General features: G+C 38.3%; 2 protein-coding genes across 2 annotated transcripts; both read left to right on the forward strand.

Annotated features, from left to right (window-relative positions):
- The first annotated feature begins 640 nt into the window (after window positions 1-640).
- On the forward strand, window positions 641-9,495 carry top3a (DNA topoisomerase III alpha). The gene is made up of 19 exons (XM_026250401.1): window positions 641-1,046; window positions 1,155-1,214; window positions 1,291-1,364; window positions 1,457-1,532; window positions 1,636-1,744; window positions 1,836-1,979; window positions 2,069-2,239; window positions 2,361-2,464; window positions 2,578-2,652; window positions 3,210-3,292; window positions 3,378-3,585; window positions 3,938-4,123; window positions 5,755-5,884; window positions 5,967-6,080; window positions 6,173-6,338; window positions 6,469-6,615; window positions 6,723-6,845; window positions 7,971-8,686; window positions 9,328-9,495. The coding sequence occupies exons 1-19, from the start codon at window positions 876-878 to the stop codon at window positions 9,480-9,482; spliced, it is 3,012 nt and encodes a 1,003-aa protein (XP_026106186.1). The 5' UTR covers window positions 641-875; the 3' UTR covers window positions 9,483-9,495.
- A 713-nt stretch (window positions 9,496-10,208) lies between these two features.
- Window positions 10,209-22,981, forward strand: flii (FLII actin remodeling protein). The gene is made up of 30 exons (XM_026250420.1): window positions 10,209-10,466; window positions 11,234-11,344; window positions 11,462-11,533; window positions 12,284-12,364; window positions 12,550-12,635; window positions 13,157-13,318; window positions 13,451-13,554; window positions 13,660-13,835; window positions 14,043-14,200; window positions 14,297-14,381; window positions 14,796-14,943; window positions 15,076-15,209; window positions 15,298-15,510; window positions 15,634-15,813; window positions 15,901-15,983; window positions 16,075-16,149; window positions 16,239-16,322; window positions 16,401-16,572; window positions 16,655-16,759; window positions 17,135-17,326; window positions 17,458-17,646; window positions 17,738-17,877; window positions 19,397-19,598; window positions 19,748-19,902; window positions 19,987-20,047; window positions 20,153-20,281; window positions 20,354-20,460; window positions 22,252-22,357; window positions 22,439-22,504; window positions 22,612-22,981. Exons 1-30 carry the CDS (start codon window positions 10,404-10,406, stop codon window positions 22,744-22,746), a joined length of 3,774 nt encoding a protein of 1,257 aa, XP_026106205.1. The 5' UTR covers window positions 10,209-10,403; the 3' UTR covers window positions 22,747-22,981.
- Window positions 22,982-24,638: the final 1,657 nt, after the last annotated feature.

Consider the following 24,638-nt stretch of genomic DNA (forward strand, 5'->3'; position numbering starts at 1 on the left):
TGAAATACTCAAAAAGAGTGCTAGAGGAAGTGGGACATAGCTGATACAGGAAGATTGCATTATAAAATTAATTCATCAGTTAAAAGAACTATACAATTTTGGAAGATCTAGGAAAGATGAGGTTATTTTAAATAGATTTGGACACACAGGACTAAATGCTCCACTATACAAAATAGATAAACATATTGCAGTTGAATGTGTTTTTCTTTCTTTTCTTTTGTGGGGTGATAGAAACAGTTAAAATGTCGGAAATGTAATATACAGAGATTTAAATTGATAATGAACTAAAAGGTAATAATAAAGAAAAGATAGCATAAATCGGATATTAGGAAAATGATTAAAAGAAGGTATTGATCAAATAACAGTCATTGAATATATGATAGAAACAGGATTTAAAAAATACATTTAATAGTTAAATTAATAAATAAAGCAATGAACAGGGGAAGACACACAAGCTGGGGTTTTTGTGATGGGAGCTAAACACGCAGCAGCCAGAAATCAGCTTGGGTGAACCCGAAATAAAATAATTAATATGAATAAAACATCACATAATAAAAAGAAATAAAATAATATATGAATAGAGACGAGTGAATATTAACAGTTGGTGGCGGTATGGAGCGGAATACGCCAAAAAAAAAAAAATCCAAAGAAGAAGAAGACGACTACGGCGCCACAATCAGAAGATTTTACCGAGTTGATTCATCTGCTGTGTTCATACTTTATTAAAAACATTTACACATATTCTTTTCCGTTTACACTGATATGGCTTATCTCAGTTAACGTATAGTTTGTCAGGGTTTTATGCTATTGAACAGTTTGTTATTTTGATGTGATGTCCGGAGTGTACAGTGATCATGCGCCGCTAGATCACAGTTATGAACGTTGTGTTTAGATCTCTAAGAGTGACAGTTGACCGTCGAGTTTATAGACACATATCTGTAAGCATGATAAGACGCACACAGATTAAGAAAGTGCTCTGTGTTGCTGAGAAAAACGACGCAGCTAAGGGCATCGCAGAGATCATGTCCAACGGTAGATCGAGAAGAGTGAGTGACCTTATAGTTATTAAACGAGTTGTTATTTTTGTCTGTCTAATGTTATTCGTATGTGCATGTCATGATCATCACTGGTTATGAATCTTGTTTTCTTGACAGAGAGAAGGCTACTCTGTTTACAACAAAATATATGAGTACGAGTACCACCTCTTTGGACAAGTGAGTCGTTTTCTTTTGCTTAATTACTACATATAAGTAGTAGTACATATTGATCATAGTGTTTATTTGTTCACAGAATGTAACCGTAAGCATGACATCTGTGTCAGGACATCTCTTGAGTCTTGAATTCAAAGCTCCCTTTCAGAAATGGTAAAAAAAAAAAAGTGATATTTCTCAACACATCTCTTTGATTATACAGGTAAAATATTCAGTTAAACTTTGTCATGTGATCTCTTTCACAGGCATAGTTGTAATCCAGTCCTGTTGTTTGATGCTGAGGTGGAAAAGTACTGCCCTGAAAACTTCATACCTATCAAAGTAATAATTTTCGTGCATGCATTTCAAGATTTTTTTCTTTTCTTTTTTTTGTAGAATATGAGCATGCACTTTATATTTTAATATATGTATGTGCATTCTCCAGAGGACTCTGGAGAGAGAGGTGAGACAGTGCCAAGCTCTGGTCATTTGGACTGATTGTGACAGAGAAGGGGAAAATATCGGCTTTGAGGTCATTAATGTTTGCAAAGCAGGTAAGTTCAGTGCATCATGGTTCTAGCTATTCACTGTACTGGTGCTGTGTATCTCTAACACCCATTTAACATGGGATATCTTTTAATGAAGTGAAGCCAAACCTTCAGGTCTTCCGTGCACGGTTCTCTGAGATCACCCCCAACTCCATAAGGAGATCCTGTGAGACCCTTACTGAGCCGGACATCAACGTCAGTGATGCTGTGGACGTGAGACAGGAGCTGGATCTCCGCATCGGTAGGCAGTTCAAAATAGAGGAGAACATAAACGCAAACCACTGCATTTCAGACCATGTTGACCAGCATATGTACTTTGTGTTCCTTCAGGGGCTTCATTTACCAGGTTCCAGACTTTACGCTTGCAGAAGATTTTCCCACAATCCCTCTCTGATCAGCTCATCAGTTATGGCAGTTGTCAGTTCCCGACCCTTGGTTTCGTGGTAGAGCGGTTTAAAGCCATTCAAGCCTTCGTCCCTGAAACTTTCTTTAAAATCAAAGGTATTCTTGTTTTTGTTTTTTTTTTTATTTACACACTTCACATTTAATATTTTTGAACCAAGTACAAGAAGTGCTTTGCAATGTCGTCACTTGTGCTGTCTGTGAAATATCTCTTTGACAGTTGTCCATGAGCCTAATGAAGAGGAATCGGTTGAATTCAGCTGGAAAAGACATCGTCTTTTCAATCACACGGCATGCCTTGTGCTGTATCAGATGTGCATGGAGGTGTGCGCTTCTGCTCGACTTGTTAAAAATGTTTTTTAAAACCATACCTAAGCTTTGTAGTTCATCATTAAGTCATCATACGTTTCCTGTGTCTGGTTTGAATCTATTTGTAGGATCCGATGGCGAAAGTGATATCTGTAACAAGTAAACCAAAAAGCAAATGGCGACCTTTACCTCTTGATACTGTGGTAAGTCAATGAAAACTTGACAGATTTTAGACATTAAAATATTTGAAGATATGGAAAAAAAGTATGTATGTGGACACTCAGACATCACATCCACACACTACCATTCAAAAATGTGAGTTTAGTACAATCTTTTGAATGTTTCTGAGAGAAATCTCTTATGCTTGCCCAGGCTGCATTTATTTGGTAGTAAAAACTGTTATTACTGTGAAATATATTAGTATTTTAAATAACTGTTTTCTATTTTAATCTGTCTTAAACTGTAATTTATACCTAATTTATTCTTACAGTCCCCACATTTTTGAATGGTATTGTACTTTTGGTCATATAGTATATGTTATTCAACTTCATGCATAATGGTAAATATAGACAAATCTGACAGATTTGTGTACACAATGATCATTAGCTACTGAAGTTAGTATAGCTTGTAAATTGGCTTATACCCATTAAGACCCAAAAATGAGTACTAGTGCTGCTGAGTGAGTTAAATGTGATCAACAACTGAATTAATGAGAAATAATGTAATATATTTGTTCATGGGTTTTAATTTCTTTCTCCAGGAACTTGAAAAACTGGCTTCAAGAAAACTGAGGATAAGTGCCAAAGAAACCATGAAAATCGCAGAAAAGCTGTACACACAAGGGTATGGTAAAGCTAATTTCATCCACATGTCTCAACAGCATGTCTGTTGTGTCCCTTCCCAAATCAGCCTGTCTGTTTCCCTCCAGGTTCATCAGTTATCCTCGTACTGAGACCAACATGTTTCCACAGAACCTGAACCTAACCACGCTGGTTGAGCAACAGACACAAGATAATGAATGGGGAAATTTTGCTCAGCGCATTTTGGAAAGCGGTGGGCCCACACCTCGAAATGGAAACAAATCTGATCAGGCCCATCCCCCCATTCACCCCACCAAATACACCAACAGTTTACAGGTGAGCAGCCTCTCTGTAGGGCTGTCGCGGTGAAGGAATTTCCCTTGCATTAATTTTGAGTGGCTCAATAGCGCGATATGTGGTATAATCCCCATATAGTCTATATACATATATATATTAGTGCTGTCAAACGATTAATTCTGATTAATCGCATCCAAAATAAACGTTTTTGTTTACATAATATATGTGTATATACTGTGTATATTTATTATGTGTATATAAATAGAAACACATGCATGTATATATTTAAGAAAAATCTGTTATGTTTATAAATTAAATGTACTGCGGTTATCATAACAACGACCAAAGATTTGAACACGACAGTGTTGTAATTATTTTTCTTTTTTTAAAGGGAAATGAAAAGCGGCTGTATGAGTTCATAGTACGTCACTTCCTGGCCTGTTGCTCCAAAGATGCTCAGGGACAAGAGGTGACGGTCGAGATTGAAATAGCTGAAGAGAGATTCTCAGCGAGTGGATTGACGATCATTGCTCGCAATTATCTGGAAGTGTACCCTTACGACAAGTGGTACAATAAGGTGGATGCCGCTCAAAACAGAACACATTTTAAAGCTTAGCATATTGTTTTCAGTTAAGAAACCATCTGATCATATTTATATTGCACTTACTAGAGAGACTGGAAAACTGGGTTGGGCTTTCTGGGATGGTACTCAAATGGTTCAGGTCATACTTAGGAAGGGAGAGGTTATTATGTGAGTCTAGGAGAGCATAAATCTAAGTGGACGTCCATGACATGTGGAGTCCTACAAGGCTCAGTTTTTGCACCGCTCTTGTTTAGCCTGTATATGCTTCCACTAAGTCAACTAATGAGAAAGAACCAAATCGCCTACCACAGCTGTGCTGATGATACCCAGATTTACCTAGACTTATCTCCAAATGACTACAGCCCCATTGACTCCCTCTGCCAATGCATTGATGAAATTAATAGTTGTATGTGCCAGAACTTTCTTCAGGTAAACAAGGAAAAAACTGAAGTCATTTTATTTGGAAACAAAGATGAAGTTTTCAAGGTGAATGCATACCTTGACTCTAGGGGTCCAAAAACTAAAAATCAAGTCAGGAATCTTGGTGTGATTCTGGAGACAGACCTTAGTTTCAGTAGTCATGTCAAAGCAGTAACTAAATCAGCATACTATCATTTAAAAAACATTGCAAGAATTAGATGTTTTGTTTCCAGCCAAGACTTGTCTTGGAGAAACGTGTTCATGCCTTTATCACCAGCAGGGTGGACTATTGTAATGGGCTCCTCACCGGCCTTCCCAAAAAGACCATTAGACAGCTGCAGCTCATGCAGAACGCTGCTGCCAGGATTCTGACTAGAACCAGAAAATCTGAGCATATCACACCAGTCCTCAGGTCCTTACACTGGCTTCCATTAACATTTAGGATTGATTTTAAAGTACTTTTACTCATATATAAGTCACTAAATGACCTAGGACCGAAATACATTGCAGATATGCTCACTGAATATAAACCTAACAGACCACTCAGTTCACTAGGATCGAGTCAGTTAGAAATACCAAGGGTTCACACAAAACAAGGGGAGTCTTCCTTTAGTTACTATGCCACCCGCAGTTGGAATCAGTTTCCAGAAGAGATCAGATAAGCTAAAACATTAGTCACATTTAAATCTAGACATAAAACTCATCTGTTTAGCTGTGCATCTATTGAATGAGCACTGTGCAATGTCCGAACTGATTGCACTGTATTGTTACTGTTTATTATTTAAAATCATTTTCTATTTCTAACTGTTTTTAAATTCATTTTAAATGAGTAAATTATTTAATCATTTTCAAAGTTTTAAAATTGCTTGTTTTATTTTTGTTATTATTTTTCTTCATGATTACACTTTGAATTACCATTGTGTACGAAATGTGCTATATAAATAAACTTGCCTTGCCTTATATTGTAATACAAGCAGTTTTACTGTATTAAACATGAAAAAAACAGTGTCGGCAATGCATCAGTTAGAATTAGAACTTCAGTTTCTACTGTGAAGCAGCTCTTGTTAGTTCATCTGACCTCGATGGACTGACACGCTTTGGCAAGCTCTTTTTTGCCTAACTTTGTTTCAAATGATGTCACATCAGTTTCACTTTAAATGCCTTTTCTGTCATTAATTACTCACCTTCATGTCTTTTCCCCACAGGTTATTCCATTATATACGGCTGACACCACGTTCCAGCCCACAGCGATTGAGATGGTGGAAGGACAGACCAGTCCACCACAGCTTCTGACCGAGGCTGATCTGATCTCGCTAATGGAGAAACATGGCATTGGTACTAAAAATCTGTCAGTCCAGTTTTGTTCCTTATTTTACAACATGAGGTACGTGACACTCAATTTTAGTTGTTGCTGCAGGTACCGATGCAACACATGCTGAGCACATCGAGACCATAAAGAGTCGCATGTACGTGGGGCTGACGGCGGACCAGAGGTTCCTTCCTGGAGAACTTGGCATGGGTCTCGTTGAAGGTAGCAAGATCAGCATATCGCTAGTACTGAAGTCTTTACAGAATGGTTTGATATCTGTGATTTGTGTGAAACTGAGTGTAACATTGTTTCAGGGTATAATTCAATGGGGTATGAGATGTCTAAACCAGACCTGAGAGCGGAGCTGGAGGCTGACCTTAAGCTTGTATCAGAGGGCCGAAAGGACAAAGCCTCTGTCCTCAGTTATCATGTGGCCAAATACAAGGCTGTTTTTATCGAGTCTGTGAGGAAGGCAAAGAAGTGAGTCTGAATGTAGCACTGCAAAGGTCAATGAGATCTACAGCTAAACTTTAGTTCGTTCCTACTGTACTCTGTGTAGTTGGCAATTACATTTCACGTACTAATTTGAAACTTTTCATATTTTCTACAGGTTGGATGAGGCTTTGTCAAATTATCTGGGCCCTGCTCAGGAGATTACTGAACAGGAGCAGGGAGATATGGAGATACCCTTACCAGTGCGAAAGTGTCCACAGTGTAACCGTGACATGGTCCTGAAGAAGAAGAAAGACAGCACCAGGTGAGACAACACCGTGTGTTAATACCTGGGATGGGAATAATTGTAGCTTATTCATTTGTTTTTTGTGCCTCCTCTTCTGATCACACTTTTTATGTCACTCTGTGCAGGATGTTTCTTTCATGCATGGGTTATCCTGCCTGTAAAGCAGCTGTCTGGTTTCCAGACACCGTTCTGGAGGTCAGCAGAGATGAGAGCATCTGTCCAACTTGCCATCCACATCCAGTGCATATGTAAGGATTGTGCTTCTCACGTCACTTTGTAATCTTTTTAATATCTTGAAGCATTTATAGTACTGTTCAAAAGTTTGTACTCAGTGGTATTTTTTGTAAAAGGTGGGCTAAGCAAGTTTGAACGTGTTTGTTTTGACCACAGCGTCAGATCGAGTCCCAAACACACTTTTAGCCAATCAGCAGTAAGGGGGCGTGTCTTGATGCAATGATAGAGAGAAGAGAGGACGGATATTAGCAGATTGACTATACATAGAGAGAGATGGCAGATACAAAAAAAGAGAAGAAAATATCAGAGAAATTTGTTTTGGTGCTCTCAAATATAGTTTGGCAAAAATTCCTAAGTGCACCTATTTTTGTGCAGCAGGGATTCACTAAATTGATCAGAAGTGACAGTAAAGACATTCACAAAGTTACAAAAAAATAATTTTTTTAATAAATGCTTTTCTTTTGAAATTTCTGTTTATCAGAGAATCCTGATGCATCAGGTATCTAATGATCTCTGAAAGCCTAGCTGATTTGAAATCTCAGCTGCTTTTTCATCACAGAAATATATTAAAAGAGGAACCAGTTCTTTTAAATAGAAATAATATTTCCCGATATTACTGTTTTTACTGTATTTTCAATGAAAAAAAAAACAGCCTTGATGTGAATAAGACACTTCTTTTAAAACAAAAGAAATCTTGCTGACCCCAAACTTTTAACAGTATTGTATTTTTGGTAACATGTTTACAATAAGGTTTTTATGTTAGAGTTAGTTTATGCAGTAACTAATATAAAAAAAAAAATTTGGATAATACTTTTACAGCATTTAATATTTATTTATATCTATATTAATTGTGTAAATTAACTTAAATTGTAATATCTTTTTTTTGGTACTATAAACGAACTTGAATTATCAACATAAATCAATGTATTTGTAAGCTAACATTAACCTAGATTCAGAAATGTTAAAAAAAAAAAATCTCATCTAAAGAATGTTCTAAATTTGTTAGTTCATGGTTTCTACTGTATTGACTAATGCAAACAAACTTACACTAGAGAATCGTGGACAATGAGGGTGAATTAACAAAGTAAATATGGTCATTTTAAATAATGTTTTGGTTATATTCATAAAATCCTTGACAGGCTGAAACTTAAATTCAAGAGGGGAAGTTTGCCACCTATGATGCCCCTTGAGTTTGTTGGATGCATTGGAGGATGTGATGAGACTCTCAGAGAGGTCCTAAACTTGAGATATATCCGAGGAGGAGAAGCAGATTCTGTCTCTCGGGCACATAACGGCTCTGGATCAAATCAGCATCAAGTACCTAGAACCAACTCAGCACCTCCATTCAGGGTTACACCTCCAGCACCCGGAGCCAACGGCAGCCGCCCCCCGGCCAGTCTGCCTCCTCCACGGGCAACACATCCACCAGCTCCAGCCCAGGGTGGTGCCATTGTGTGTAACTGTGGTCAGGATGCCCTTCTTCTCACTGTTCGCAAAGAGGGTCCTAATCAAGGCCGTCAGTTTTACAAGTGTAACACAGGAGACTGCAAGTTCTTCCTGTGGGCAGATCTGCCGGCTGAGCAGCCATCGTCCGGAGGAAACAGGGGACCCATGACTCAAAATCCCCAACCTCCCAGGCCCTCAATTGGCTTTGGGAATGTACCTCAGCAGAGGCAAAACAACAGAGGATCTGGAGGTGAAGATGGTGAAACTATGTGTAACTGTAATGAGCCTGCAGTGACCAGGACCGTCATGAAAGATGGGCCAAACAAAGGGCGAATGTTCCACACCTGCGGGAAACCACGTGATCAGCAGTGTGGGTTCTTCCAGTGGGCCAACGAAAATGTGGCTCCAGGTATAATGCATATCTGTAATGTTTTGCACTGAAGATTTTATATACATAGGCAAAATATGATCAGAATATGTTGAATAGGATCATTCATACATAGACTGCTGTTCAGATATTTAGGGTGAGTAAGATTTGTTTTAAAGAGATTCATACTTTTTATTCAGTGGTCAAAAGGTTGGACAGTAAAAACATTTATGTTACATTTATGTTTCTATTTCCAATATATTGTGTTTTTAAGCTTTCTATTAATCAGAAAGTTGATCTTCAGCACCAAATCAGCATATGAGAATGATTTCTGAAGGAGCATTTGGCACTAAAGACTGGAATAATGATGCTGAAAATACAGTTTGCCAACACAAGAATACACTCGATTTTACATTACATCATACAATAAATTTAAATCAAGTGAGACTGAGATTTTGTCAGTTGCTTGTTTTCTGTTTATTTCGGTTTGCGCTGCAAAATCTAGACCACATATTAAACATCAATTATGTTCCAAATTGCTCTGATTGTGCCACATTTTGTGGTGGAAAAAAAAAACAGCAGGCATTGTTTTATATGGTTATTATTTTTCAGTTGCCAATAATTCTTCAATATTGTCTTTTTTTTATTTTTTATAATCATTTCCATTTCCTGTCACTTTTTAGCCACAGTTTTCTCTGGAGGAAGTGGTGCCCGACCTCCTGGGAACAAAAAGGCCAGTACTTCTTCAAACAAACCTCCCACGGCCAAAAGGCCAAGAACCTGTGGAATATGTCATGAGCCGGGTCATACACGGGTCACCTGTCCACAGGGCAAATGAAAAAAGAAAAAAAAGGTTCCTGCTATTTTTGTAAAATAAAAAAAATACTTGTAAATGAAATTATTCTTATCATACGTTTAATTATTTTTATGTGTATAATACATTGTATTGTGTAAAATAAAGTTATTTTAAGTAAAACATGACTTATCTTGTGTCTTCATTTATTCTCATTAAACGAGTAAATTGTTTAACACAGCAATGTGTTACACAGTCTGACATTTACTGTACACTACATGTAAAATACTGAACTAAAAGGTTTATCAGAAAAGGTTAATAATTCATTCTAAATACCATAACTTGTCACTTTTTACATTATTGTATCAGTACAGTAAGTAGTTTGAAGTGAGTAGTGAGGAATACTAATGAACAATATGTATTTCATGCAATTGTTTTCTGTTGTTAAGTAATTGTTAAAATGCAGTATGTGTTGATAATATACGTTAGGCATTTATAACATCTGTAAGTATATATAGTTGAGGAAGTTGCTTTGTATAAGTGTTTGTTAAATGCATACATGTAACGTCAGTGTAATTGTTTTATGGACTCGGTAGCTTAAAATGCTTAAAATAAAAATAATAACGCATATAAAAATCCCCAAAATGATCAGTGCAGGAGTCGAGGTTGAACTGGGGATGTTATGATGGACCCATTGTCCCAGAAGAGGCATGTAACCAACCCTTCAAATCTTTGGTCTCAGGCCTGTCAGTGAGTCTGTAGCACTGCAAATGATTCACTACAGAATCAGCACGGACGGGTTTAACTAACAGTTGTTATTGTATCGAAACAGAAAGTATTTCCGTGAGTGTCTGGTAAGGATGAGCAGTTAGTGGGCTGTACTTGTGTTGAGTGTGTTTGCTCCACCAGCAGCCGCTGCTGAACAGAAATAGGCTGAGACTGCTGCCATATCTTCCTAAATTAGACATGGCCGCGACCGGAGTTCTCCCCTTCATCAGGGGAGTAGACCTCAGTGGGAATGACTTTAAGGTAAGAGCTCTGCTTCGAGACGTCTACATGTACTGTGTATTGTACATAAATCACTCGCTCAAGCGAGGAAAGTGTTGTTAGGTTCGTCAGGGTTTCAAAACAGGTTGAGCTAGCTGTGCTAACTCTGTTAGCTTTAGTAGATACCCTGGGCGTTAGCCGGCGACTTGACCAAATGTGTCGCCGTCAATCAAACTGTGCGACAGCAAGGAAACGACTAGAAGTCTGTCGGCGAGTCAGATGTGTTGGTTGAGGCTTTGTACTGCGTCTGGCCTCGATAAATAAACAGCTGCTGACATGGGCTTTCAAAACATGCTGGAGCTTCTTTTAGATTAGATAGAGAGTACAACATATCATATCAGTAATGTATATGAAAAATAAGATTTTAGTAAAATATGTTCAATGAGAATTATTTTACATGAGTGCCTTAAGCGGTATTACACAAGCTCTCAAGTGTCAGTTCACTTGAGTAAATATTGTACTGATTCTCTGTGAGTCTCTGTCTTGTATGAAGCCACTTCAGTCAGATCTGCTCATCTTGAGATGACTGTGAACAGCATGCAAGTCTCATGTTGTTGCTATATGTGAGCACCTCCCATAATCTCTCTGATGAGTTTTTGAAATGACATCATTGCACCAGGTTTAGCTTGATTTAGGCTCCAGACTGACATCAGTGCAGCAGATCCATCAAAAACTGCCAAATCACTCGTATGACTCATGGTGGTCAGATCTGAGACTGTAATGCTTTTTGTCTCTTCTGTTGAACGCAGGGGGGTTATTTCCCGGAGCATGTCAAGTCTATGACCAGCTTGCGATGGCTGAAGCTCAACAGAACGGGGCTTTGCTATCTTCCAGAGGAACTGGCCTCCCTACAGAAACTGGTGATTGTCAACTGAAACACTTGAGTCACAATTTCATATTTTGCGATTAGACTGTTAATGCTCATTCTTGGGTCTTTTTTTATTTTATTTATTTTTTGCTCTTTTGTGTGAAATCAGGAACATTTGTCTGTGAGTCACAACAGCCTGACGACGCTGCATGGAGAGTTATCAAGTCTTCCCAATCTAAGGGTAATGCGAAATATCTCGTTCACATGTTCCTCTGTCTACTTTTCACATAAGTATGTATATATATATATATATATATATATATCAAATAATTAATGTAACTGTTTACATGCACTTACTTTCATAAGTTGGGGGTCTGAAGGTTTTGTCGTTGTTCTTTGAAAAGAAGGTAATACATTTTATTCAGCAAGGATGCATTAAAAGTAATGACATTTATGACATTACAAAATAGATTATTTTTTATTATTATATATTATATAATATATTATTATTATTATTATATTTTTTTTTTTTAAGTTTTAAAGTATTACATTTTAAATAAAAGCTGTTCTTTTGGACTTTCTGTTCTTTAAAGACTCATGAAAGGTATATCATGGTAAAGTGTTAAACTGATGATAATAATAAACATGTTCTTGAACACTTAAAATCAACATATTGGGATGATCTCTGAAGGATCATTTGACCATGAAGACTGGAATAATGGAGCAATTCAATTTCGCAATAACCAGGAATAAATAAAAAATATTTTATTTTATAAAATATATTTTATCTAATGTAAAATATTTAAATACATTTTGTTAAATAAATGTAGCCTTGGTGCGCATAAGACATCTTTTAATGTCCCAGAATCTTACTGACCCCAAATCTTTGAACTGTATTTTAAATCACCACAGCATTATTTTCCACAATGTCTCTGTATTCATTTTCAATGCACAGACCAGCATTTAATCTGCTGTTGTTGTTCTGCTGCAGGCGGTTGTGGCCAGAGCAAACAACCTGAAGAACTCTGGCGTTCCTGATGATATTTTTCAGCTGGATGATCTTTCTGTGCTGGTATGTGCAGAATTACTTTGTGTTTGTGTCTCTTGGGTGGATGAGGTATATATCTCAGCTAAGTGCAAAATCATTTCATTTTATGTAAACCGGTGTGTGTCTCGATTAGTGTAACTATGTGAATTTGTCATGGATTATGCGCTGTATTATGTGTGTTCAGATGTGTTCTTCCCTCTTCTGTTCAGGATCTGAGCTACAACCAACTAACAGAAATCCCTCGGGATTTGGAGAACTCCAGAAACATGTTGGTCTTAAACCTCAGTCACAATAGGTATGGTCTGTCTTGGAAGTGAGGAATAATGTTCATGTTTTCTTTTATATTTTGATCTGTTATCATGGTATTTTTAGGAGGATGATTTGGGGGGGGGGGGCTACCTAAAGGATGTATTTCTGTGCCCAGTAATAGCTAGACTGAGTGCTTCTGAAAGAATGGGAAAAAATGCAGGGATCTTGAGACGTTTTTAAAAGTTGGAACTATTTTTAACTTCACACACCATCTTAGAAATGCTATGCACATGGCACAAGATGCTGAAAACCCAATGGAGCGTCCATCTATATCAGTGGTTCTCAGCCTTTTTACCTTCAAGGCCCTCACATTGTCCACAACTGAGTTTGAAGGGCCCATGACTTTTCTAAGTGTTTGTGATTTACTAGATAAGAATCGATGCTAATGATTTTTGAATCAAAACGATTTCAACCGTGGATTTCTGCGAAGACACAAATGTAATCTGATACTCGCTCATCTCTGATGTTTGCTCTCTCTCTCTCTCTCTCTCTCTCTCTCTCTCGCAGCATTGATAACATCTCAAATCAGCTGTTCATTAACCTCACTGATCTGCTGTACCTGGACCTGAGTGACAATAATTTGGACAGTCTTCCTCCTCAGATGAGACGCTTGGTCCATTTGCAGACCCTCATACTCAATAATAATCCGCTTATGCACGCGCAGCTGAGGTAAGACAGATGGTTTTTATGACTAGTTTTATTTCCATCTACGTATACTGCCAGGCTACGTTCATTTCAGATGAGCTCATTGTGGTATCAGCATTGCCTCTGATAAACTCTTGTGTGCCTCTGTGGTAACAGGCAGTTACCTGCTATGGTGGCCCTTCAAACCCTTCATTTAAGAAACACTCAGCGTACTCAAAATAACATGCCCACGAGTCTGGAGGGCCTCACTAACCTAGCAGGTAGAGATCCAGGGGTGTTACTGTGCTCTCTGTAAAACAGTGTATCATCAGTGTCTGTAATGGCTGTTGCTCCATGTATAATGAATCTTGTGTGTTTCTGTGCAGACGTGGATCTGTCCTGCAATGATCTGACTCGGGTACCAGAATGCTTGTATTCGCTGGCTAATCTCAAACGGCTGAATCTGAGCAGCAATCAGATATCTGAACTATCACTGTGTATAGACCAGTGGACCAAACTCGAGACGCTCAATCTTTCTAGGAATCAGCTCACATCCCTGCCTGTAAGTCCCTCAGTGCCATAAAAAGTCAAACAGAGGAACGTAGCACTTATCCGATGTTGTTTGGCTTTGAAAGTGTTTTTGTGCATGTGCAGGAGATAATGCTTCATCACGTTAATAGTATCGTCATTCAGCTTGCATTGATATATTTGATGGCTTGATGCTAATCTTGTCTTTTTTTTCTCTCTCTCTTTTTGATGTGATATGCAGTCTGCCATTTGCAAGCTGTCTAAGCTGAAGAAGCTGTATGTGAACTCAAACAAAATAGATTTTGATGGGCTTCCATCTGGTGTTGGAAAATTGTCCAACCTGGTTGAGTTCATGGCTGCAAATAATAATTTGGAGCTTGTTCCAGAGGGGCTTTGCAGGTGAGAACTGACACAGTTTATTGCCACTTTTATAAAAGCCAGTGTATATGAAGTTAATGATGATGATGATAATATGTGGCTCTTTGATTTGCTCAGGTGTGGAAAATTGAAAAAGCTGGTTTTGAACAAGAACCGGCTTGTGACATTACCAGAGGCCATTCATTTCCTCACTGACCTGCAGGTAAGAACACTTCACTGAAAAAGGAAAAGACCTCTTCTTCTCATTACCTACACTACCATTTGGGGCCGGTACAATTTATTTCCTTACCTTTTTATAATGCTAAAAAGATTCCTATTTTAAACAAACACTGTTATTTAGAACTTTTTGTTAATCAAAGAATCCCGCATTATCACAGTTTCCACAAAAATATTTACCAGTTTTCTTTGGAAGTTTTTCCTGAGCACCAAATCAGCAAATTAGAATAATTTCTTAAAACATAGAAAACAGTTCTTTTAAGAGATTTCTTAAAAAAAACAAAAAACTTTTAATTATCTTACCAACGCCAAACGTTTTTTTAATACTTATAAGAGTAAAGTTAAAAATAATTAATGAATGCTGAATAGAGTTGTTATTGTGACACTTATTGTTTTTTAGGTTTTGGATGTCCGTGAGAATCCAAATCTAGTAATGCCCCCTAAACCAGTGGACAGGACGGCCGAGTGGTACAACATAGACTTCTCTTTGCAGAACCAACTGCGATTGGCTGGTGCGTCTCCAGCCACTGTGGCAGCAGCTGGTGGAGGTACAATACATCTTTCTCTCTCTCTCTCTCTCTCTAAGAGTTGTGGTGGTGTTGCTGTGTGTATGTGCTTAATTGTTGTTAGCTCAATATCCGTGTCTCAGTGTCTTATCTTAATCTTTGTGTATTATGCAGGAAATAACCCAAGAGACCATATGGCCAGAAAAATGAGGCTAAGGAGACGCAAGGACTCGACCCAGGATGATCAGGCTAAACAGGTGCTGAAGGGAATGTCAGACGTGGCTCAGGAGAAGAACAAATCCATCGAGGTAAGAGAACAACAGAGCTCATGGGGGAAGCTTTACAATGGTGCAGGTCATAACATTCCTGGTCTTCTTGTGTCTCACAATATTTTAGGAGAATGGAGACTTAAAACACTCTGATCTGAAAACCAAACGATGGGACAAGAACCTGGAGAAACCGCAGCTGGATTACTCGGAGTTCTTCATGGAGGATGTGGGCCAGATCCCTGGTGTCACCGTTTGGCAGATCGAAAACTTTATTCCCATCCAGGTGGACGAGGCCTTTCTTGGGAAGTTCTATGAGGCAGACTGTTACATTGTTCTCAAGGTCCGGCCTGTGCTTTTTTTTATTTTCTTGTTTCTTAAATGTACTGTAAATTACGTATTGTTTTTTTTAAAATGAGATTTCCAACCCTTTTTTCAATGTATGCTTTGTAATGCACGTTTGCAGACGTTCTTAGATGACAACGGAGCCCTGAACTGGCACATCTATTACTGGATCGGGCAGGAAGCTACCCTTGATAAGAAAGCCGGCTCTGCCATCCATGCTGTCAACCTCCGTAATTATTTGGGAGCCGAGTGCAGGACTATCAGAGAGGAGATGGGAGACGAGAGTGAAGAATTCACTGCAGTCAGTAAAACAAACACTGTTTTCTACACAAAACGATGTGTTTTTACATTATCAGCATATATTTGTTTCTGTACTGTGTCATTTTAGGTGTTCAACAATGAGATTTCTTATATTGAGGGTGGAACTGCAAGTGGATTTTACACAGTAGAGGACACTCAATACCAAACCAGGTACCCCACCCAAAACAACACCCAGCACAGCCTCTCCAGTACATCCCTGATCTGACATGCCCTAATCCCGTTTGTTTTGTGTTTTGGGCAGGTTGTACAGGGTTTATGGGAAAAAGAACATCAGATTAGAATCTGTGCCTCTGAAAGCGTCCTCACTCGACCCCCGGTGAGTTTAACGTGATGTCTTATGTATTTTGATGGGATTGATTTAGTCTGATAATGTTTTTTTTTTCTCTCTCTTTCTCTGATTTCAAGGTTTGTCTTTTTGTTGGACACTGGTCTTGAGATATTTGTTTGGAGAGGAGGCAATGCAACACTTGGTGGTACTACAAAAGCGAGGTAAGATGCCAACAAATAAGTCGTTTCCCCCCTTTCTGTGGTTCAGATTTGTAGCTTTATAGGTTATGTTATTTATAGGTTATTTGCTGAGAAGATCAACAAAAATGAGCGAAAAGGCAAAGCAGAGATTACAACTTTGATGCAGAATCAGGAACCTCCAGAGTTTTGGGAAATTCTTGGGGGACAGCCCGAGGAAATCAAGAAACATGTCCCAGATGACTTCACTCCTGTCCGACCCAAGCTCTATAAGGTCAGGGAATGGTTTATTATTTGTCGTGTATTCCTTTCAAAACAACTTTGTTTTTATATTTTGTGCTGTCTTGGTCTGTTAGGTTGGTTTGGGCTTGGGATACCTTGAACTTCCTCAGATCAACTACAAACTCTCTGTGGAGCACAAGGACAAGCTCAAGCTAGATGTGGTTCCCGAGCAAAGACTGGTAATGCGGAGATTTTCAGACTGCTATGGTTTGTCATTTACATAATGATTTTAGCAGAATAAAAATTGAATATGTACACTACCTTTCAAATTTTGGGGTTGATGAGATTTCTTTAAAAAACAAATGAATACTTTCATTTAGCAACAACGTTTGGTGACAAATTTGTGTAACAGTTTGTACTTTTTCAAATAAATGCTGTTCTTCTGAACTTTGTTTTAATAAAGGAAATTGAATAAAATAAATGAAATAAAATATTTAAAAATATATTTAAATAGACAATAGTTCATTTGAACTGTAATATTTCACAAGTTTTAAAACCTGCTGATTATTAGTGTTGTACTTTTTTTTTAATTGCCCCTGAATATCTTGTTTTAGGTCCAAGGCCTTTTAGACACTAAAGGAGTCTACATCGTAGATTGCTGGTCGGATGTCTTCATTTGGATCGGCCGTAAGTCCCCACGTCTTGTGCGGGCAGCTGCATTGAAGCTGGGCCAAGAGGTGTGCAGTATGCTCCATCGGCCAAAACACGCCGTGGTCATCCGCAATCTGGAGGGCACAGAGTGCCAGGTAAAACTGACAAAGTAAAAGAATAAAAAAAACTCTTTGACCCTTTTATTTACAGTCATTCTTTTTTAACCAAAACCACTTTATTACAGAGTGGTCTAATTCCTGTTATATTACCATGTTCCACTCAACAGGTCTTCAAATCCAAGTTCAAGAATTGGGATGACGTGTTGAAGGTGGATTATACCAGGAACGCAGAGAGTGTGAAGCAAAATGAGGGCTTGAGTGGAAAGGTGAAGAAGGATGCAGAGCAGAAGGATCAGATGAAAGCCGACCTGACAGCTCTGTTCCTTCCTAGACAGCCAGCAATGCCTCTCACAGAGGTAAGACCTGAATGAACCGCTCTTTAAACAGCCCAACCTTTCATATTCTGCTACTGAAATTCATTGTCTTTTTGGGTTGTAACTGTGACAGGCGGAACAGATGATGGAGGAGTGGAACGAGGATTTGGACGGCATGGAGGGATTCGTTCTGGAGGGGAAGAAGTTTGCCCGTTTACCAGAGGAGGAGTTTGGGCACTTTTATACTCAGGATTGCTACGTCTTTCTCTGCAGGTTGGTCAGAGGGTTTCACTAAAATTAACTGCAAGAATCCACCAATTCTGAGATGGAAACAATAATGATTGCTAACTAGATTAAATAATAAGACGCCAAAAAAAGACATAGCACAGCCTTTCCATTAAATCTCATCCTCTTTGTGCTGGCATCAGTTTATATAAATAGTAATACATTTTATTTAAAGGCACCTTTCAAGGCACTCAAGTAGACCATACAGTTTAGTGGTGATAATAAAATCAAGACAAGAATACAACAATTATATTACAGTAAATAGTTTAAAATTGATCAGAAAAGCATAGAAACATAGTCAGACAGACATTGTCGTATAGATTGTGGAAGAGAATTCTAGAGATTAGGAGCAGCACAACTAAATGCCCTAGACCCCATATTGGCTAAACAAGCAGAAGTTACAACAAGTGAAAAAGATGAAGAAGATCTGAGGGTACGCTTTGGGGTGTGAATATGAAGCAGATCAGAGAGATTTAGGAATTATGAAGATGGTAGAGAACTGGAGTGATATGCTCAATGGAGGAGGTTCCAGTAATTATACGGGCAGCTGAATTCTGTACCAATTGAAGTTTGTGAAGAAGTTTGTTAGGCAGACCAAAAAGAAGAGAGTTACAGTAATGAATGCGTGAGGTAACTAGAGCATGTACAAGAACATCTGTGGAATTTGGGGTGAGAAATGGACGAAGGCGGCTGATGTTCCGTAAATGGAGATACGCAGACTGAGTAATATTGTTCACATGCTTTTAAAAAGATAATGTACTATCAAAGACCATTCCCAGACCTTTTAACCTATGCATATTAAGCCCTGAATCCACTGCACGATTTTCGGCTGTCCCAGATGAAAGATGGGGTTTGTAAAACAGTCCTAACTGGTGGTCCTGTGTCGTCCAGTGAGAGAGGTTCAAAGTCAAGACCAAAGACTGACAACAATACAGCATGATCACCACACAGTGTGTTTGCTGGTACAATGCACACTTACTGACCAACCAATAAAAATGCGTCATGAAATCAACGCAACATGGCGCTAAAACATAAAACGGCTTAACTCAAGCTCTTATCCCTTCCTCTTTTGCCGCTTCCACTTTTTTCTGCACACATAAAAACTACAACTGCTAAAGTGTGATTTACCCTGCTCTTTTTGTTTCCCATTATCACATGCTGATGACGTTGTATTCTTCTATAATAATAATAATGTCGTAGTGTATGAGTCAAAAGGTGTCATCATCGTACAAGTTTTTTAAATCCATTTCACACAGTGTGACATGCAATGATCTTATAGGAGTGCTAAAATAGTGCGGTGTGTTTTGAGCTTTACTGATTTGTACTAACTAAACAAAAAATTACTTCATTGTTTTAGATCATTGGTCTCAATTCCCGGAGGTCCACAGCTCTGCACAGTTTAGCTCCAACCTTAATCAAACACACCTGAATGAGTGAATCAAGGTCTTCTGGATCACTAGAAACTTCCAAGCAGGTGTTCCAAGCAGGATATTTGTGTGTGTTTTAGGTACTGGGTGCCAGTGGAGTATGAGGATGATCAGGAGAAAGACAAAGACAAAGAGGCAGACGATGAGGACAAACAGCCTGAAGAAGACTTCCAGTGTGTGGTTTACTTCTGGCAGGGCCGTGAGGCCTCCAACATGGGCTGGCTGACCTTCACTTTCAGCCTGCAGAAGAAGTTTGAGAGCTTGTTCCCAGGCAAACTGGAGGTACCACATGTTTGCATGGTTAATCTACATGTTATGAAATGAAACGTCATTGTGTTCATCCTGTTGCCTTGATTGTGTAATCCTCATATGATTCATGAATGTTGTGACTTTTGTTTTAAGCAGACATCATCATCTTGGGTATATTTCAGGTTGTGAGGATGACCCAGCAGCAGGAGAATCTGAAGTTCCTGTCACATTTCAAGAGGAAGTTCATCATCCACAAAGGCAAGAGGAAGCTAAAAGTGGACAGTGTGCAGCCAAGCTTATACCACATCAGAACAAACGGAAGTGCGCTGTGCACCAGGTAACTATACGTTATGTCCAGTTAGCATCTCTTTATCTGCTGCTGCTTCTAAAGTAAATTAATTTACATGTGTGGTGTTTTTAGGACTATTCAAATAGCCACAGATTCCAGTAACCTCAACTCTGAATTCTGCTTCATACTGAAGGTAAACAGCAGTGTACTTTATACAACCTGTTCATGTGATGTAAATCATCCAAGCTAATTTGCAGTGGTTTATAAACCATTAATAACTGAAACATTATTTGTGTAGGTGCCGTTTGAAAGTACAGACAACCAGGGAATCGTGTACACGTGGGTGGGCCGAGCAGCAGACCCAGACGAAGCTAAACTGGCAGAGGACATCATGAACACCATGTTCGACGACACCTACAGCAAGCAGGTTCATACAGTGTTTACAAAAATCAAGACATGCATATAATACCTCAAACTTTTCATTTTCCCTTTTCTTCAGGTGATAAATGAAGGAGAAGAGCCAGAAAATTTCTTCTGGGTTGGCATCGGCTCACAGAAGCCATACGATGAAGATGCAGAGTACATGAAATATGCTAGACTCTTTAGGTGAGTATTTCATTTCAGTTTAGTTTATTAATACGCTATTTGATACGCTACTGTTTAAAAGTTTGGAGTCAGAAACGAATGGCTTTTATTCAGCAAGGATGCATTAAATCGATCAAGAGAGCAGAGACATTGATAATGTTCCACTGTACGTCAAATAAATGCTGTTCTTTTGAACTTTGGATCAAAGGATTAAAAAAGTATCATGGTTTCCACAAAAATATTGAGCAGCACAACTGATTTAAGCATTGATTATTATAATTAATGTTTCTTGAGCAGCAATTCTGCATATGAGAATGATTCCTGAAGGTTGTATTAATGATGCTGACAATTCAGCTTTTACATCACAGGAATAAATTATAATTTAAAAAAGAAATTCAAATAGAAACAAAAAAAATAATATATATATATATATATATATATATATATATATATATATATATATATATATATATATATATATATATATATATATATATATATATATATATATATATATATATATATATATTAGGGGTGTAACGGTTCACAAAATTCACGGTTCGGTTCGATACGATACACTGATGTCACGGTTCGGTTCGGTTCGATACGTTTTAGATACAGCAAAATGTAAAAACATCTCAACTTTTCAGAATGCCGCAAGCGCACCGCGGGTCATGTGACAAGAACCAACCAATCAGCTTCATCCTTTCCCGTAACAAGGTTGAGAGCTCAGCCAAGATGAAGGAACAGCTGATCATAGTTGTATATGGATTGCAATTTTGAAATAAATTTAGTAGCAGAGCTACTGCAAGCGATTTTTAGAGCTGCAAATCCATTTATCCTTCGCTGAAATTTCCGCGTCTCATGGAGAGAGCACGTCATTGTTGCTTAGCAAAGACAGACGCCTCATGAGCGCTTCTGCCCGAGCGCTTTGGAAAGGAGGAGAAAGACGTGCTTAGCGTTTTCCACGCGTTTTTAGGAGCGATATGTGAACGGCCCCTAAGGCGCTCGCTCACTCAGCACGCGCTGAAGGCTCGTTGCAAAATGTCTAATGCATTTAACAGACCAGAAATATAAGATCCTAAAATAACCAACAGGTCTGGTGTTTGGGTTGGATCCCGCTGGTGTACCCTGTCATGTTGCAGATGCGACATACCGTTGTTTTTTTATCCACCACTCTCTTGCCATCACCATTATAGCTTAAAGGGAATCCAAAGTGCACCCAAACACCAGACCTGTTGGTTATTGGAGGATCTTCTCATTTCTAGTCTGTTAAACGCATTGGCTATTTTGCAACGAGCCTTCAGCGCGTACTGAGTGAGCGAGCGCCTGCTGAGTAGCCTAACATAAACATATAAGATGGTGTTTTTTTCTTCTTCGGGAGTGTCAGGGGCGTTGCCTGTTACGTTGTTTGGGTTATTGGGCTACCTTGTTGAACGCATATCATTATATTTCTATCTCTCTCTCTCTTTTTTTTTTTTTTTTAATTAATTTTTTTTTATAATTAATTACTCCAACGAACCGTTCGGTATACATAATGCGTACCGCGTACCGAACCGAAAGCGTCGTACCGAACGGTTCAATACGAATACGCGTATCGTTACACCCCTAATATATATATATATATATATATATATATATATATATATATATATATATATATATATATGGTACTGAGATTTAACAATATTATGGCTTTTTGATCATTTTTAGCCATTGTGAGAATAACCATATCATAAATTTCTTACCAAACCCATATGAAATACATTCACATATTTCTGAGGTATTAATGGAGTGGTCCTTTTGTCTCAGGTGCTCCAACGAGAAGGGTTACTTTGCTGTATCAGAGAAGTGCTCCGACTTCTGTCAAGATGACCTGGCCGATGACGACATCATGCTTTTGGACAATGGGAAAGAGGTAGAGCTCGATGTTTGCAGCCGAACAGATTCTCTAAGCAGTGATTTCTGTTACTGAGCTGTTTGTTTGCTTGTGTCATAGGTTTACATGTGGGTTGGCACACAGACTAGCCAGGTGGAGATTAAACTGAGCTTGAAGGCTTGTCAGGTCAGTTTTATTGTACACCAGCACTCATTTTTATCTTTGCATAGATACACGCTTGTCCTAAGGCCTTTCCCATGCCTGCTTAACATTGGTGTCACCCCTTCAATCAGGTCTATATTCAGCACATGAGGTCCAAGGATGCAGAGCACCCCAGAAAACTGCGCCTGGTGCGCAAGGGCAACGAACCTCACTGTTTCACCCGCTGTTTCCACGCATGGAGCACCTTCAAGACTGCACCTGCATAAATCAGCCTCACACCTCACACACAGCCTGTCTGAATACAGTTTGAGCAAACACCACTACTCACAACAGACCATACATTATTAATGTGCACTGCATCACTCTCTTTAAAAAGCTCAAATATATATATTTGCTAATTGAATTTTATATTTATGTGTAGATTTTAGGGGTGCTCCGATCACGATCGGCCGATCGTTAATGCGCATCTCGTCAGTAAAGCCGGTTCTCTAATCAGCGGTTAATTCCATCAGGTGCGTGATTTCACATAGAACAGCTGTTACTACACAGAGCCGTTGTTAATAGAGAGGATGCGCAAATCACGTTAATTTTCAGCGTTTTTCGGCGCATCTTCTCAGTTAACAACGGCTCTGTGTAGTATCAGCTGCTCTATGTGAAATCACGCACCTGATGGAATTAACCGCTGATTTGAAAACCGGCTTTACTGACGAAATGCGCATAAACGATCGGCCGATCGTGATCGGAGCACCCCTAGTAGATTTCAAATCAAAGGAAGAGTCTAAACGCTACAGCACTTGGGTAGGCGTTACCTCAAGAGATCAGATGCTGTATTCCTTAAGGGATGTTTTTAAGAAGAACATATCTGTTGAGGGAGAGTCTACAGTCTACATTTTTAACCATCTGGCTGCACAAGTGTTGTGAATTGTCATATCTGTTTACATTTTCTAAATTTGAAGCAGTTATTTTAAAGATGTCTCCTTACATAATTTGTTTGGATTACACTTTTCATGTTTTATTCTGTAGATGCATATCACATACTGCCAAAACTCTCCATTATTGAAAGCACAACACCTATGTCTGTTTCAGATATCACCTAAACAGCTTTTCTTTTCTTTTTTGGCCTTTGAATGTGTCTTTCCATTAGCTTGATTTGTTTTACCTTTGGGATGTTGACTCTAAAGCCAATGCTGATGGAATAATGAAGTGCACAGTTTATGTGGGATGTATTTTCAGTTATTTACATGTCCGAATGAGAATGTGTTTTTATGCCCTTTAACCCGCCCCGTACAGCTATACCAATGAAGCAGATAACTGAGTGGAACCCAGTGATTTTAATGAAAAATGCAGTCTGTAACCAGCAATCTAGTGGTAGCAGAACAACAGTGTTACCATGATTTGGTCTTCACATATCGAGGCTCTTTGAGCTATTTAGCTGACAGTTTCATTACATCACAGATTGTGCTTTTAAAAATAAATAATTTTTTAAAAAAAAGTTGAAAAAGTTATGGTCCTTATTGCTACTTGATAGTTTCTTTTGAATTTTGAATATTTGTTGAACTTGGACAGGGAAATTTTAGTCAATAAAATAAATATTCTTATTTTAATTATGCTGATTGAATTCATTATGGCTGTCATGAAAGGGATTGGGAGAGGTAGAATAGCTCTTTGCTCTATTTTGTTTCCTTCTGTCACCGCAGTTTTTTTTTTTTTTTTTTTTGTCTGCATATATAAATGTATTTCTATGTGTAGAAATATTTTCTGCCACTGATTTCATCTGCAGATGCTCTATTTATGTATTTTGTATTGAATAAAGTTTCATCGCACATCTGTAGCTGACTCTTATGGAGTATTTGTCATTGTATGCATGCATGTATGGTGTTAAAATATTAGTGGTATCACATGCACTGCATATATACAAGTAGGGGCGAGTTAATTTGGGTTGTTATTGATAAAGATTTTACCAATTATGAGGTGACTGCAGTCAATACTGCAATTTTTATAAAAAATTTATTATTTATTATTAACTTTCAAAAAAGTTTCGCAGTTTTTAGGACTGCTCTAATTTGTGTTATGAAGGAAATTAATACAGAATAACAGCTGAGAGCAAAATGTGAGAGTAAAATTTTTTATATTATTAAATAATATTATTTTGGTAATT

The sequence above is a fragment of the Carassius auratus genome, unplaced genomic scaffold (assembly GCF_003368295.1).
Source record: "Carassius auratus strain Wakin unplaced genomic scaffold, ASM336829v1 scaf_tig00024173, whole genome shotgun sequence".
Lineage (NCBI taxonomy): Eukaryota > Metazoa > Chordata > Actinopteri > Cypriniformes > Cyprinidae > Carassius > Carassius auratus.

Coding starts and splice junctions, on each gene's coding strand:
- top3a (XM_026250401.1), top strand. CDS start 876: ATGAACGTTGTGTTTAGATCTCTAAGAGTGACAGTTGACCGTCGAGTT. Junction 1,745..1,835: donor CATTAATGTTTGCAAAGCAG/GTAAGTTCAGTG, acceptor CTTTTAATGAAG/TGAAGCCAAACCTTCAGGTC. Junction 1,980..2,068: donor GGAGCTGGATCTCCGCATCG/GTAGGCAGTTCA, acceptor GTGTTCCTTCAG/GGGCTTCATTTACCAGGTTC.
- flii (XM_026250420.1), top strand. CDS start 10,404: ATGGCCGCGACCGGAGTTCTCCCCTTCATCAGGGGAGTAGACCTCAGT. Junction 11,534..12,283: donor CAAGTCTTCCCAATCTAAGG/GTAATGCGAAAT, acceptor GTTCTGCTGCAG/GCGGTTGTGGCCAGAGCAAA. Junction 12,365..12,549: donor TGGATGATCTTTCTGTGCTG/GTATGTGCAGAA, acceptor TCTTCTGTTCAG/GATCTGAGCTACAACCAACT.